Source organism: Anastrepha obliqua, chromosome 4 (assembly GCF_027943255.1).
Source record: "Anastrepha obliqua isolate idAnaObli1 chromosome 4, idAnaObli1_1.0, whole genome shotgun sequence".
NCBI lineage: Eukaryota > Metazoa > Arthropoda > Insecta > Diptera > Tephritidae > Anastrepha > Anastrepha obliqua.
The window spans coordinates 94,448,028-94,465,521 of record NC_072895.1 but is presented as its reverse complement, the minus strand read 5'-3'; the positions used below and the strand labels follow the sequence as shown (position 1 = coordinate 94,465,521).

General features: G+C 38.4%; 1 protein-coding gene across 1 annotated transcript; it reads left to right on the top strand.

The window, feature by feature from the left end:
* Positions 1 to 1,186: 1,186 nt before the first annotated feature.
* Positions 1,187 to 10,818, top strand: LOC129244713 (uncharacterized). The gene is made up of 3 exons (XM_054882508.1): positions 1,187 to 1,270; positions 8,632 to 9,072; positions 9,392 to 10,818. Exons 1-3 carry the CDS (start codon positions 1,216 to 1,218, stop codon positions 10,081 to 10,083), a joined length of 1,188 nt encoding a protein of 395 aa, XP_054738483.1. The 5' UTR covers positions 1,187 to 1,215; the 3' UTR covers positions 10,084 to 10,818.
* The last annotated feature ends 6,676 nt before the right edge of the window (positions 10,819 to 17,494 follow it).

The window sequence follows — 17,494 nt, the reverse complement described above, 5'->3', positions numbered from 1 at the left end:
CATACCTCACAACTCGCAATAAAATCACCTGCAACAAAAAACAAACCAAAATGCATTTGTTAAAGAATATGTTTTTCGAGACATTTTTAGGAGGATTTTAATTTTGATTTTAAATTTTTCTTGGAAACCAAAAAACCGATTTTCGGCGTCTGCTGGAACGTTTGAGAGAAAGATTCGGCGAAAGATTTTTGGAAATTTACACGTTAGGGACGGCGAGTATCGTAGACGATACAACAATGAGCTGTATGAGATTTATGGCGCTATCCACATAGTGCGGCGAATAAAAATCCAGCGGTTTCGTTGACTGGGTCACGTCGTCCGAATGCAAACAAACGCTCAGGCTCTGAAAGTAGTCGATACGGTACCAGCTGGTGGCAACAGAGGAAGAGGTAGGCCTCTTCTGCGTTGGAAAGATCAGATAGAGAAGGACTTGGCTTTACTTGGTGTGTCCAACTGGTGCCGATTAGTACAAGAAAGAAACGACTGGCGCGTTAAACTCTGTTAAATAGTTAATAATAATAGTTAATTGTGTAATAGCGTAAGCGGTTTTCGCGCCAATTAAGAAGAAGAAGAAGATTAGTACATTAATAAATTATTGAAAAAGGTTCTTGAAATACTGTTCAAAATTTCAAAGCATTCAATCCAGTAGATTTTGAGTTACGGCAAGCACGGACTTCCAAAAAAAACAGTCTAAAAAAACCATTGAAGTCGAGCAGCTATTGAAATCCGGCCTCCAGCAGCAGACGCTCAAATACTCACAAATGCGTTAATTTCGAGCCCATCGACTTGAAATTTTGACACAATAATCTGGAGATATTTTGAATTCATTTAAAAAAAGAAAGAAAAAAAGAAAAAATAATTTTTAATTAAGTTTTAAAATCCCTTAAGCGTCTAACTATTAGCCTACATAAGCTGGCATGAATGCTGCCAGCCTCCTAACTTCACTGAAGATGCACACTTTTCAGTTTAGTACGGCATTCGGACCCTTCAAAAAATTCTCCCACGAAATGTATTATAATTTAAGACAAACTTAAAAAAAAAAAATTATGTATGGCGAATTGCCTTACCTTTTTTTGCTATGCATGCCATAATGCACTCCTAACGGTTAGGGGGTTAATTATCAGCTGAACGTTAGAGTTCGCTATATAAACAATTTAATTATACCAAGCAAGCTAGTTATCATTCCGATCGGTTGAACGACTGTTTTGAAGCGAAATGTTTAAATTGTGGCTGATAGTGGAATTATTGCTGGCTGTAAGCAGTGTTTTTGGTAAAGAATTAACTATTTTTTTATTTTAATAACGGGTTTTCCAATAAGAGGAGTTATTTTGATATTCAAATAATGGTTTCGTTGCTTGTGTGGTGCGTAGCGCCGTCTTGTTGAAAATAAACGTTGGCCAAATCAATACCATCCAATTCCGGCCATAAAAAATCGTTAATCATCTCTCGATAGCGCAATCCATTCACCGTAACTGTTGCTCCAGATTCATTTTCGAAAAAGTAAGGTCCAATATGGAACTTCGGGACAAAGAGAAATCTTGAAGTTGCTATCGGAGCAGTATCCACTGTTTTTTGCACCTAAAGATGACCTGATACCCACAGTTTCGTTTGGAAGGAAATTTGATGTCAGATTTCTCACGCAATGGAGCAATCCAGAATGCATGCAGGGAGGTTTGACGGATATTTTCTGTACCGATGGGTCCAAGAATGAAATAGGGTCTGAGTCTGGAGCCGGATGGTACTTAAACGATAGTAATAAGTATCACTATGCTATGGGGGAAATGGCAACTGTTTTCCAAACAGAATTTTTTGCCACCCTGAAAGTAGTCGAATGGATAATCGAGAGGAGATGGAGCGGGAAACAGATTGGAGTCTTCAGTGACAGTCAGGCTGCACTGAAGGCCCTGGAGAACGCGAAGCAAACCTCAAAGATTGTTCAAGAATGTAAGAAGAAGCTTAATTCTGTCACAGGACAAAACAGGCTTGTACTTATATGGGTTCCGGGCCATTTCGGTGTTTAAGGAAACGAAATTGCCGACGATTTGCCCAAAGGCGAATCAGCGGTTTTCCCACAAGGGCCAGAGCCAATAATCGGAATCAGTATCAGTATCAGCAAGAATCATAAATTGGATCAACGATTATGTAGGCAATCTACATAAAGAGCGATGGTCCGGTCTAGAACGCTGCAGAACTGCAAAGTGTTTTGTGACAAGCGCGAACAGAAAACTGTCAAACTTTCTACTAAAACTTGGAAAGAAAGGCGTTCGGTTGATGGTCGATATTATTACAAGACACAACCCATGGGGTCAGCATATGACCACCATTGGAATCATTGAGCACACGGTTTGCCTGTCCTGCTTGGAGGAGGCAGATAGCACTGTGAACTTTCTCTGTGAGTGTCCTGCCTTTGCTAGAGCAAGCCTACGAGTTTTGGGTTCCGATGTCGTGTGAATGAGTAATATTCGTTCTCTAAAACTGGAGGATATTTACAGATTTGCCAAAGAATCTGGAAAATTCTCACAGGACTAACTATCTCTATCTCTGTCTCTATTCTTTCCTATCTCTTTCTCTGATACTTTTCTCCTTCCCTCTTCGACTATCTACCCCCGCTCTAAATACAATGGGCTGTTTAGTCTGAGTGTTTTAGGAGCCACCAAATCTCCTGGTGCTCCTTGGCTCGACCTTTTCAAATTTCAATTTCAAGATCCAATAACTCCGCCGGACTATAAACCGCACTAAACAGTCAGACGTTGAGGATAGAGAGGCTTTTGAACAATAACTCTTGGATTTTCTGAGCCCCAGATCCGACAATTTTGCTTGTTGACGAAGCAACCGAGGTGGAAATGGGACTCATCACTCAAGATGATTTTTCGATGGAACTCCGGATCATTTTCATGCATTTCAATGACCCAATCAGCAAAGACACGACGTTGTTGATGATCGGCCGGCTTGAGTTCTTGTGTTAACTGGACTTTGTAAGCCTTAAGACCCAAATCTTTATGCAAAATACGGTGTAATGACGTTTGTGGAATGCCTCATACCAAACAACGACGAGGAATAAACAAACCTGGGTTTTCTTCTTCTTGAGCGTCGTGCACGGGTTTTATTCTTCAAATCACTAACTTGTCCCAACAACTCGGATTTTTTCACCAATTTCTGTATTGCGGCCCGACAAGGTGCTTCACGATGACCCAAAAATGTTCGAGTTTAACGAACCGTCTCTGCCAAATTTTCCCCATTTTTATAGTGAATTTTAATCACTTTAATGTGTTGTTTAAGCGTGTCTCGTGCCATTTTTCTTAATGACGTAGTTTTTACTTGTCAAATATCAAAAATGCCAGCTTCAAAAGTGAGATCTACCGAAATAGCAGGCTATTCAAAATAACACCTGTTATTGGAAAACCCTTTATTTCAAAATATTTTAATATTTCATGTACATTAAAAGAGTTACTCGAAATTCTTTAAAATTAACTTATTTATTTATTCATTATTTCATCCATTAAAGTACAACTCAAATAAAGGGCCGGTGTTGATTTTGAATAAAATGCAATTTTTTTAAGAAATTATTATTATTTCTCTTTATTATGATAATATTGGTATGACTCAATTAAGTATGGAACAAAATATCGGCCAAATAGCCGCAGCGGCCTCGGCGGCACACCTCCATCCGATGGTCCAAATTTTGCATGACGCTGAGGCATAATTGATGTTCTATGCCGTTAATGTGCTGAATTATCTCATCCTTTAGCTCTTGAATTCTTGCTGGCTTATCGACGTACACCTTTTTTTTCAAATAACCAAAAAAAAGAAGTCCAACGTTGTCGTTGACGTTTAGGTGTGGTTCACATTCAACATCGGCCCTTGAAATCTAACCACCTTTTAGATTACTAATACTAAGCTTAAATATAATATATGGTAAACAATACTGTGAGATACATCTGTCACAATTCAAAAAGTGTATCTGCAGATTAAGTTTTGATTTGAAAGTCTCTCGTGAGTTAGAGAATATATCTAAATTTTTGCAAAATTGGCTAGACTGCCTTATACAACGTGCAAGCAGTTCTTTTCGACTAAAATTGGTCTTGTAATACGGTAAATGGACCACATTGCTGAGTCTAAGATTACGAGTGGGACAATTAAAATGTATTAACTCCAGCAAGAAGTGACATTTGTTATGGTTCGTAACTATGTATGTCTCTTATAAACATTACCGATGAAATTTTTCTCCTCATTTCTAAAGTTGGCAATGCTAACAAATAACATCTACTTTTATATGCAGGCAAACTGCAAGGCCAACGAAGTGAATGAATAGCAGATCTAGTGAAACGTTTCTGAACCTTCTTAATTCTTAAAGATGAACCCATATGAAATGGATCCCAAATAATGCTGCAATATTCTAACAAGAGAAAAATACAAATTCTTCAGCGTAGAAATAACCTGAAACTCCCTTGAATTCCTTATTACAAAGCCAGGCATAGATCTAGACTTGGCGATCATAAAGTCTACATATATGTTTAGAAAACAACATTTTCGATGTAAAAAAAGTCTTTCTTTTCATAAATTTTTTTTGAGGGTGGTAGTGCCCAACTTGGAATCAAAATCAAACGTAACTTTGCGTCTGCTGAAGGACATGTGCTGGCATGTACCAGCATTAAGAGGTATTATTACACCAAGCTTCCAATCTTGTTAAGTCTTCTTGAAGCCTTATGCAGTCAGTTACGTCCCCTATCCGACTGGAAATTTTCAGGTCATCTGCATACATCAGACAACGTGATGTCTCGAAAACGTCTGGAATGTCATTAACAAACATTAAGAACAATAGTGGCCGAAGATGGCTACCTTGAGGTACGCCTGAGGTAACTTTGATGGCATCAGATTTTATGTTATGTATACGAACGAATTGAGTTCTATCTGTTAGATAAGATGCAAACAAAAAATGCGCTATTAAAACTAAAAATGTTTGGAGTTGCTAAATTCGCCGCAAATTGTCTGTGGATGTTCGATCGAGAAAGGATATGAACATAAAAAATTGCTTTGAACTGGTTTGAGTAGTTTATAAAAATTGTACTTACGATTGGAAATCAAAATCAGTTAATTAAAAAAAAGAGCTGATTCGAAGTAAATATTTATTATTATAATTTATAGGGGATATATACAATATAACCCTAACTTAATTAGCACACTGGCTACTAGGGCCTTCAGTGCTTAATTACGATTACAAAATGAGTTATTTCTAACTGTACAATTTAATAAATTAATCATTTCATATAATTGTACACTTTAATCACATTGCCAAAGGTAACAATGTTTAATAGAGTGGATGGTACCATAGTTCCAAATGCAGTCGTCCGTTTGGCGGTTAGTATTGGACAGTGGTCTAGGATGTGTTGGATTGAGAGATGCCCTCCACAAAACGGACAAGTCCGGGAAGGAGAGCCGAGGAGAAGCTGTTCGTGTGTTAGTTTAGTATCACCGAGTCTCAGACGTATGAAAGTTGTGATCTGGTGTTCGGAAAGGGAAGTTGGTAATAGGGATTTTTTACAATCAGGGTTTATAAGAGTGTATGAATGATTAAATTGAGACCATTCAACCTTATTCAAATGGGAGAAGTAAATATTATTTATAAATCAATAGAGAAAATTTTATAGCCAATAAAATTTAGCAACATTTTCTTATAAGCTGTTACTTTTCAATTATTTTCTGCGCGTAATAGCTTTTATAGGTCAAGTAAAAAGTTTAGTGTATTGCTTCGCTATATTTCGACAACCAAATTAAAATAGTAACAATTATCCAATTTAAATGAAATATGCGTCATTTTACTCATTTTGCCCACTTTGCGGGCAATTGAAGACGTCCTTGCCCACCTTGACTAGCTACTTTTCATAAACCTCTTCTTAGGTTAAGAAAATGTTGAAAATGTTTGAAGAGTTGATAATCGCCTGATGCCATGTTTAGACTAACAGAACTTCCCAGCCAAGCTCTTGCTGCTTAGTTACTGGTGCGTTGTTAAATAAAGGGGTTTTCAAAAGTGATGCCGATATCTTGGCAGAATAATTCTTCAATAATCCCTAGACGGTATCCGTTTTTTATGTCATCTTTGATGTTTGTCAAGTAGACAGATGAACTATTTTACGCGATAGAACGCGTTAAAATTATTGAAAATTATTAAAGTATGAAAATTGTCGATCTTTAAAATTAACATATCGCAAAATTCGTAACTTCCTTGGCCAAATCATTGAAAAAAATCGAATGGCACGAGCCAATCGATATGTCTAGGTCCTCATCAACTTCTTTAACGGTGATTCGACGATTGGTCAATACCATTTTCTTCACTTCATCAATTTTTTCGTCTGTTGTTGAAGTGCTCGGGCGTCCAGCACGCTTTTCGTCGTTCACATCTTCTCGGCCTTCTGAGAACATTTTGTACCACCGATAAACGTTGCTTTGGTCCAAAGTAGCTTCTCCGTATGACACAGTCAACATTCGGAATGCATCCGCGCACTTAATTTCGTTTTTCACACAAGAATTGATACAGGTTCTTTAATCCATCTTTTTGAATAGGTAAAAATCGAAGACGAGCCGAAACACGTGCAAGCAAAGCAGCTGTCAACAATTAACTGAACATTCAAAATAGCCGAACTCGTCGGCATGAGTGAGAGACATGAGTACCAATATATCGCTACAAAAAAATTGAAATTCGAATATACCTGACCTTGAAAAATTCGAAATTCGCGATACTTTTTGAACACACCTCGTATTGTATTAAGACCTAAAATGTTCAAAGGAGCAGGGAAGCCATAGAAAGGCTAACCGCAAACAGAAGGCTGCCTATTTATTGGGTACCTGGTCACAAAGGCATTATGGGAAAATACAGTGAAATGGACGACTACACGGAAAAGCGAGTGGAAGCTAGGTTAACCAATCTGACCCCATGCAAAACAGCAAAAGTTATGTGTAGATCTAACGACAAAAAACTGACTCAATTTGTACTTACGCTCTCGCGAATGGACTGCAGAACTATCATAGGTATGCTGACAGGTTATAATCTATGCGTTTGTCCGGCATTATTAAAAACGCGTTTAAAATGCCTGGGAGCCCCACTGTTTGAGGGTCTGGAAGACGTTTCAAAAGCGGATCTCCCAGCTCTGCTTAGATTCGCCAAAAGCGTTGACATCCTACATGATGTCTACTTTCAGTATTCATAGAGGTCGGTCTCCATCAGGCATCGCTAGGGACCAAAAGGTCTATGCGTGGCTTAATGACAACCAGGCTAACCTAACTCAACCTTTCCTTTCCTTTGGAAGCTACTTCTCACCCTTCAATAAGTTGAAAATTTCGTCCCAATAAATTCGCTCATCTTTTTAGGCTAAGCACTTATCGACCTCGAATGAGTAACTACTCATATATCCCTGGTTACTGTATCCCAGGCATACCTGTTATAGTCCGGGAGCCAGGGGTCATTTTGACCGACTGATTTTAATAGGTACTGAAGGCAGACGCCATCCAATGAATGACGAAACCAACCGTCAGCTGGTTCAGTTGCGGTGGGTACGTGCGTGGGATGGTGCGAAACGTGTCGAAAAAAATTTCTACCAACTCATTTTATAACGGCAGAAATTTTTTTTGTGCATTGTTGACATTTAGTAGAAGAAAAAAAATAGTCAGCTGCGCCGTAGAGGGGGGAAAATACGTCAACTGAACAGGCGAACTTGTAAAATAAATTAAAAAGTAAAACTACTTATTCCGATTGAAATTTTTTACATAATTTTGGACACATATGAAAATATAATAATGATGGTCAGCTGCGTTTATAGCAGTGGGAAGACCGTCAGACGAAGCAAGAATGTATCATTGCGTTCAGCTGACGTATTTTCCCGCCTCTACGACGCAGCTGCCTACTTTTTTTATTCTACGAAATGTCAACAATACATGAAAAAAATTTCAGGCGGTATAAAATGAATTGGTAGAAATTTTTTTTCGACACGTTTCGTACCCTCCCACAGTCACACCCACCGCGGCCAGCTGACGTTCACTTTCGTTATTTATGAAAGCTAAATCACAAGTATAGTCAAGAATTTAACGATATAAACACGCAATCCGAAATCGACCCCTGGCTCCCGGACTATTACTGATAAAGCTGCTATTTCTTATCTTGCGTAAAATGTTTGCGCAAATGGCTTAAAACAGTTTCATGGTAGTTCCTGGGTGATGCTACGACTACTAACATGACGGTCAACTTCGATTATTTCTGTGATTTCATAGACATTTTCTTCAACATCAAAAATGCCTGAACGGAATAGACGAAACCAAAATTGCACGTAATAAGGTGTTTCAGTATCGGCATCATAAACGCCATTCATATGCGGCCTGGCTGGCCTATCCGCCTTTATCAAAGAAAAACTGTAAAATATACCGAAAATTCTCTTTGTTGGAACTAACAAAAACACAAACGAATTTTTTTTAGCGTGAAATGTCACGATGACAATGAACATAAACTTTAGATTGTTTGATCGACACTTTACGAGATATCGATCAGTTTTCTTATTTCAACAAAAATTTAAATTAAAATAAAAGTAAAAATAAAACATAACTTACTAATTATTTCTTCTCCCTCACTATTCCACCTTTAAGCTGACCCCTGCGAAATTACTCTACCAACGGGTTTGGCAAGCCCGCAGCCGGTTATTGTGGCGAATGGAAGTCTACTACGACCCACCAATGTGGTGACCAGCTTTTCTGAAGATGAAGAGATTACGCTACATTGTGCCGGCAACAAAAACAAAATTGTTCCCCTAAAACAACAGACAGCCACGCTAAGGTGCCTGGGTGGTGATGCTTTTTACTACGAAGAAACAGCGCAGAAATTCGCATTTCAGGATCTCAATTGCACACACGAACCCGCTGCCGATTTGCTGGTAACAGAAAACTCATGTGGAAGTGGCTCCGGAGTATTTTACGAAGTAGGCTTCCAAGTGAATAATGATTTCCAGAGCCTGTTTTCTATTTGTTACAACACCGACGCACATCAAACGGTTTACGCGCGTAATCTCCTGAACGGCCGGGCACTTGAATGTAAATTGAAAGACTCACTCACTTACTTCAAAATAGTGGCTATAATTAAAAAAAAAAAAAAAAATCGAAAAAGCGGCTTTAAATTTCTCAATTTACTCTGCCTCCTGCTTTGTGTAAAAGTAAATACTTATTTGCATCTAATGAGGTGCTGTTAAAAGATATCGGCACGATTTTTTTACGCAACATAAAAAATTGCTCGTGGTCATTTTGGCATTTGATTATGACTCTATTGAAGTAAATGAGCGATGTGTATGCAATAATTCTAATAGTCAAAAAATCTAAAAATTTAAATCAATATTTCTTTTATGCTTGCATTTAGTCAAAGTGATCGATAGCACGCGCCGTTCTTTCCGTGCCGACGGCATGGGCTTCACCACAGCAGCCATAAACAATTATTACCTGGTTAAAAATCAGCGTACGCGCTTCGAAACCTATTTCGGCAGCGACCAATCTTATTTGAACACCACCAGCTTCCTGGCTCGTGGCCATCTTGCACCAGATGCCGATTTCATTTTCAGCTACGAACAATTGGCCAGCTATTTCTATGTGAATTGTGCACCCGAATGGCAGGCGGTGAACGCCGGCAATTGGTTACGCGTAGAGAATGCGGTGCGTAAGATGGCTACCGCATTTAGTTCCGATCTATTGACCTTCACTAGCACTTTGGGTCAGCTGGAGCTACCTGATGACAGCGGTGACTTGACAGCGATTTATTTAGATAGCAATAAACTGCTTCCTGCACCAAAATGGTACTACAAGGTGCTGATGCATCCCGATTTGGCCGTTGATCTGGTCATTTTGACGCTGAATAATCCATTCGCCACCGTTGGCAGTGAAGTGGAATTTTGCACGAATGTTTGTGATAAGTACAACTTAGAAACGATATCGGACTTCGGTGCGCACGCAGCTCGTGGCTATACGTTCTGTTGTGAGCTAAACGATTTCTGGGCAAATGCAATGGGGACAGATACCCCATACTATGATTTACCAGATGGTTGGAGTTATAAATAAAAGAAAAGCACAGGTGAATTGTACAGATCCATAAGTAAAAACACTCTCAGCTGGTTGTCCAAAAATGCCCACAGCTGAGATCAGCTGATTCCAAAACGCGCTTTTATGTAATAGCTTAGACCGATGGTGGCATTAATCGGAATTAACGACTTGGCTTGGAATTATCTCAGGAATTAAGCGCAACTAGTGCGAATTGTCAACTACACTTAATTCTCATAATTTAAGCGGATTAGGAGAAATTTCGATGGCAACATTGCCGAAAAATGACAGTTAATATCTGCGAATGAAACTTTTAAAGCGAAATACAAGAAAGTTCGGATGCAATGCTAGTTTACACTAACACGTTCGAAATTACATTCATTGTTTTGATATTTCGGCGCAGTTTGAGAAATTGCAATTTAAGATTTTTTTTTTAATAAATTCTTAAATTCTTAGTTTTAAGGCAGCTAATACCCGTATTTGTTGCCTGCGGTCCATCTTTTACTGACGAAACTATGCAATAAGCAAATCAGCTGTTCACTAGTCCGCGTAACAACCACCTGTCAAATTAAAATTAACCAGAATTAACTGCGCCGGTAATCCCAATTAAAGGCGCCCCCTGTCTCGGCTATAACTTGGTTGCATAAAACATGATTACATTTCATACAAAATCGTTTCAAAAAGTCTTAAAGAGTACGTACAAATTCAGATATTTCTCAATAAAAAGTATTATTAAAGCTAAGAAATATACAGGGTGGCGCACGAATCGTGCTACAAAAACAAAACGTAATAACTTTTTTTCTAATCAATGTATTTAACTTTTTGTTTTTTTATTGTATATGCATATGCGACACCTGATGAGAAAATTGTTCATTGCGCACTGAAGGGTTGAAGTCGGGATCGCCTCAATTATTGTTGTGATGGACTGCTTCAATTCAGTCAAATTACTTGGTTTTGCTTTATACACCTCTTGTTTGAGATAACCCCATACAAAAAATCTGGTGCAGTGAGGTCGGGTGACCTTGGGGGCCAGCGGAAAGTGGAATTTCTGGATATCAATTTATTTCTAAATTTTCGTTGGAGCTCCTCCATAATCGGTCTGGCTATATGTGCAGTTGCTCCATCTTGCTGGAACCAAATGCTGTTAAAAGGGATACGTCTTCGCCGCAGTTCTGGATAAAAAAACTCCTTCAACATGTTTAAATAACGGTCCCCATTTACAGTCGCTGTTACACCGTTTTCTTCGAAGAAGTATGGCCCGACAATGCACCTTGATGAAACTGCGCACCACACTGTGACTCGTTCTGGGTGCAGTTCCATCTCATGGAGTATTTGCGGATTTGATTGACTCCATATACAGCAATTTTGCTTGTTTACATTGCCGTTTAGATCAAAATGGGCCTCATCAGACATAAACAAGCAATTTATGAAGTTGTTGTCTTCTTCGGCCATTTCAATAATTTTTTGGCAAAATTCCAGGCGAATAGGCAAATCCAGAGGGTTTAATTTGCTTGTGATTTGAACTTTGTACGGAAACAAGTTTAAGTCATCATGAACTATCCGCTGCAATGACCGTCTGCTAACTCCAATTTGCGCCGACAAGTTACGAGTCGAAACTCTTGGATTTGCCTGAATTGACGATGCTACAGCCGCGATTGTGGCTTCGACCCGAACATGGGGATCTCGATGGTACGGTCTGCATGCGATGCTTCCAGATTCAGCAAACATGTTCACCAGCCTCATAATGATCCATCTGCTCGGGGGAGTGCCGCCAAACTCCCGCCTAAATTCCCTTTGGACGGAAATTATGGACTGCAAAGCATGGTACCGCTGCACTATCCAAATCCTCTTTTCGGTATCCCAAGCCTCCATTTTTTGTAAATCTAAATACTAATCTGCAAAATAAAAAAAAAAAGCCGATTACTCACACAGAAAAAAAGTTATTACGTTTTGTTTTTGTAGCACGATTCGTGCGCCACCCTGTATTAAAAATATTTGTTATTGTAAATTTTCCAAGTCAAAGATATTATTTTGTATTTTTTTTTAGATTTTCTGTTTTTTTTAATGTTACCATAAAAATTCTAATTCGTCATAGCAAACCCGTCAATACGCTTAGGCAAAAAGACCAATCACTCACGCCATCACACACTTAGGTGCCTGTCAAACTCATATAAATGGTGCCTTTCAAAAAATAGGAAGAAGAAGAGAGTTTTTACTTTTGATATTGTACAATGCACAGGTGTACTGCATATGATAAAATAAAATAAATGATAAAATTATTTAAGTTTTTTAATTTTTTTTTTTGCTATTATTAGGTCAAATAAAATATTATAAATATTTTCATAAAGCTATTGTACTACCGAAAGCTTTAGTGCGCCATATCCCACGATGTGTACAATGGGATCTTAGGTAGGTAGCTTTGGCAGCCGCATCGCACTATGCCACTTAGCCTACGAAATGGGTTCGTTGAGAGCCGCAGGGGTTGAGCTACATTTCCCTTTCCAGATTGAACCATCCTAAGCTTTGGACAAAGCGTAGAGTGTATAGATTGTCCATTTTAGCCTTGGCCATGTTTGCCTAGCAAATTCACAGGTATTGGCATTAATCCATATTTGATTTACAGAATGCATTAGTGCGCCCATAACAAGAAGCTTACAAATTACGAGAGGTACCCCCATGAAATTATTTATGTTTGGCAAACAGATACCTTCTCTTGCAAGTTGGTCAGCCCTACATCCCTACTTCCTTGATATATCTCTGTGTTCTGGAATTCAGCATAAGATAATACGATACTGTTTAGCCATCTCATTAAGAGATTGGCGACAATGTAAGACACTCATTGATGTTATTTGGAATGCATCCAGAGCCCGTAGAGCAGCTTAGCTGTCTGATAGAATGCTTGAGGCTTCATGAATAGCTTGAAAAACACAACAGGGATCCGGTAGTTTAAAGGGTTCACTGATAAAAAGCTCTTTACAATATAACCCTGATCCGACATTGGTATCCATTTTAGATTCGTCCGTTTAGATCTTAACGGGTGTGTTGGGGTCTTACTACAGGGTTTGATTGAAAAGTAATAAGCCTTCCCGCGCGGAGCGTCTGCCAAGCGATGAATCGAATCGGCTGGTGGGGGAAAATGATCGTTGGACCTTCCCCTTCCACTAGAAACCGGCCCCAGTTCGCTGGCAACAGCGGTGCAGTCAACATCGCTCCGCGCGTGAAAGTTGTTTTAAAAGTATATTAGGATGTTGCAGTGGCGAAAATGCAGCGATCGTTGGAGCAACCGAAACCATTGGGCTACTCAAGGAGGCTTACATTTTACAAAGAAGTGCTCCTTCGGCTGAAAAACCGCGTCGCCCGGGTTCGCCCCTGTGACTGTGACAGCCGAATTGGACGCGATTCCGGCGGATGAGTTTAAAAAATGTTTCCTGTAGTGGAAGGACCGCTACCAGCGGTGTATTGACGCTCAAGGGTCCTATTTTGAAGAATATTAGTTGTATAAACCGAAAAGTTTAATAAAACTGCTTAAAAAAAATAAGGCTCATTACTTTTCAATCAAACCCTGTATACCGTTATTTAAAGCTAACATCGGGCTTCAAAAAGAGTTCTTTGACCATTTTGTGTTTGGTGAACCAAAAATATAGGCTACAAAGATGAAATATGACTTATTCGTAAGGATATAAAGTTTCGGGATTTTACTGATCCCGCGTTTTTCGAGATATCGATATTCCGGGACTGCCTCGAATAAAATATATAATATGTAAAAAAGATAAAATATGATTAATTCATAAAGATATAAATTTTCGGAATTTTACTGATCCAGGTTTTTTCGGGATCTCGATATTCCGGGACTGTCCCGAAATTAGATGAAGAATGAAAATTGGTTCATCTGTAGATTCGTGTAAAATAAAAAATAGACAAAAATTAAAATAATAAAAATTAAAAGTTAGGGTGTTCAATAAGTGAGGGTTTTGCTACTAGCCTAAACTTTTTTTTGGAACACAGGGTTGCCTATATTCGACGGACCCATCTGGCAACCCTATATCTTTTGACAGAGACGTCAGATCGCTTAATGACATACCGCGTTGGAAGCGTCAGTCCAAGCAGATTTTCACCATGGAACAGTACACGCCACGCGAGCGCTCCCAAATTGTTGAAATTTACATTGAACAAAAGAAGTCAATTGTGAAAACTCAACGTGCGTATAAAAAAATTAAATAATGTGAAAAGTGCGCCTTCTAAGAACACCATTAAACGTTTGTACGAAAGGTTTTCGACTGGTGATGCTCTTTCTAATCCAAAGAGTCCAAATCAAAATCAATTAAGGCGATCGGATGAGAATATTGCTCTTGTACGGGCCAGTGTTGAGACGTCGCCAATTAACGTATAAGATTCAATTAACGCAAAGATTGTTGCCTGCGGACAAGCCTCGTCGATTGGAATGGACCCAAAGAGTCATCGAAATCCGTCGGGTCCGTCGAATATGGGCAACCTAGTATTGGTACACTCTTCATATGGACGCATGTGAGGTTTCATTTCAATCCGTCAATTCATTCTTTATTTACAAGCCATTTAATATCGACGTGTCACAGTATTTTCTAAATGGAAAAAATCAAGTACCGTACAATGATTGAATTTTAATTTTTGGCAAGTTGAAAAGCAAAGGAAATTCATGAACGAATATTGAAAGGCCGCATAAGGACGTTTCACCATCAATTAGGACAGTAGAAAGATGGGTTGCTGAATTTAAACGACGAAGATCCACGTCAAGGACGTCCAAAACCAGCAACAACACCAGAAATCGTAGAAAAAATACCACGTATCGTATTGGAGAATTGTCGAGAGACTGAAAGAGATTTAGTAGAAGCCCTAGGCATCTTATTGGGCAATGTAAGCAATATTTTCACTGAAGTATTGGGTTTCAAAAAGCTATGTGCACAATGGGTGCCGCATCCGTATTTTACCATCTACAATGTGATGCAGAGGTGGCGATTGTCACCCAGCATATATTTTGCTATCTTCATTGTAATACTGTGGCGGCGATGGTCTACTACTAGACAATTTGACATACGGGATACATTCTGTCAAAAAAAAAGTTCGAGAATTGTTCATTTAAAAAACGCGCGTTACACATATGTATACATTTTTTTTTAATGGAATGTTGGTACAACTGTCCGCTATAGTGTCGCAAAGTTTGAGCGTGATCTGTCAATTAGCTTGTTTTTGGCATTTAATTGTATCAGTCAACCGCAGGTGTGCGCTGCGATTTTCACTATGGCTAAAAATATCGAACAAATAATTTGTCTTAAATTTTGTGTTTTGAACGGGATATCCTGTGCCGAATCGTTGAAAATGTTGCAGAAAGTTTATGGCAAGTGTGCTTTAGTAAAAACATGGGTCTACGAGTGGTATAAGGCTTTTGCAGAGAGCCGAGAAGTCGTGGAAGATTTGCTCCAATCTGGTGCCGTCCCTGGACCCATGGACGGATGGAAACGTCGACAAAGTCAAGGAAATGGTGCTGGAAAATCATCATTTAGATTTGAAGGAAGTAGCTCGTGACCTAAGCGTGTCTTACGAATCAATTCGCAATATTTTACACCATCGATTGGGCATGAGACGCGTGGCTGCTCGACTCGTTCCAAGAGGGTTGAATTTCTTTCAAAAACTCCATCGGAAGAAAGTGGCTGAAGACATGCTTGAGCAAGTGAATTCGGACCCAACGTTTATCCAGCGCATCATAACTGGTAATGAGACTTGGTAATATGAGTCTGACAAGCAAACCAGTCAGCAGGCGGCTGAATGGCGCTATTCACATGAGTCGAAACCCAAAAACCACGTCAAAGTCGGTCAAAAGTGAAAGTCATGCTACTCGTTTTATTTGGATATCCTGGTGTTGTGCACTCGGAATTCATTCCAAATGGTTCTACGGTAAATAAAGAATATTATTTAGAAATTATGCGACGTTTGAGAGAGAATTTTCGTAGGAAACGGCACAATTTGTGGAAAAAAACTCAAAGATCTTGCACCATCGTCTCACAAGGCTCATATTGTGAACACTTTTTTGACCAAAAACTCGACAAATGTCAATGAACAACCACCGTATTCGCCGGATTTAGCCCCCTGTGACTTTTCCTTTTTCCAAAACTTAAATTGCCACTCCGCGGACGTCGCTTTGAGTCGATAGAGATCATTAAGGAGAATTCGCTGAAGGAGCTGAAGAAGATCTCTTCAAATGCGTTTAAAAGGTGCTTTGATGACTGGACTAATCAGTGCTGAAATCCAAAAAAAAGTATGATTATACAATTATTTTGCGTTTTATTGTATTATCCCCGGTACTTTTTTGCACAACAGCGCTTCATATTGTGTGAATAAATGTGAAGCACAGAGAATACGTTTATTTTATTTTGTATTTATTTATCAATGCATTTTGTTTGATTTTCTGTATGTGTATGTACAGACTTTTAACTCACTTTTCCGTTTTTTTTCCTAAATTTGAATTTTTCCGTCAGTGATGGATGCGTGTTAAATATGTGCATTGAAAGCACTGTGAGTAGATTGGGCTGGGACTACTGGTGTATACCGCGACGAAGCGTCACTCCATGACTCCTAGTCCCTCGTTATAACGGCACATTAGTTTACATATCATATTACAATTACATTATGCGCGAAAAAGTATTGAAAAGACACACACTCACTTTAGTTATACAAGTACATTGGATATATTTAAGTTTTATTTACATTTGGTTATTTGCTAATTATTTACAAATATATTTAATATTTAACTTTGTATCAAAATTAAACTACAAATTAAATTAACAATTTTTGCTATGTACAAAAGTATCTAATATCTACATGCATCCATATATATATTTAGTTACTTATTAAAATTAAAAAGTTCACTATTTTCCACTTTTACACTGGCATACAACTAGTAAAATAATTATTAAAATACACTAATTAACAAACCACATTTTAGTCAAGAGAAAACTAATGTTTGATCCACAGTGCGCATATACATATGTATATGTTTTGCTTTCTCATGTGACGTCACAAAATATACTTAAGTACAATAAATATTTTAACACTACAAGTAGCGCATAATCGTATGCTACATACACACATACATATGTAATAACGGCTGTGGTTTTGATACGCCTAAAATAATTTTATTTAAAATCAACTACTTAAAGTTTTTATTTATTTACAAAGTCTTTTTCTTAAACACAATTTTTGCAGCAATTCACAAACAAGCATTTTAAACAAATTCAGAAAAATAAGCGAAAAAAATTTGTATTTACTTAAAATTACAAAAATATATACACAGTGTACTTTCTCTCGCTCTCGCTCTCTTAAGCGGACACCTGACTGAGACGGACGCTTATAAGAAACATGTACAGAAATTCTTAAGGATTTGTGATATGCACTGAAAAAG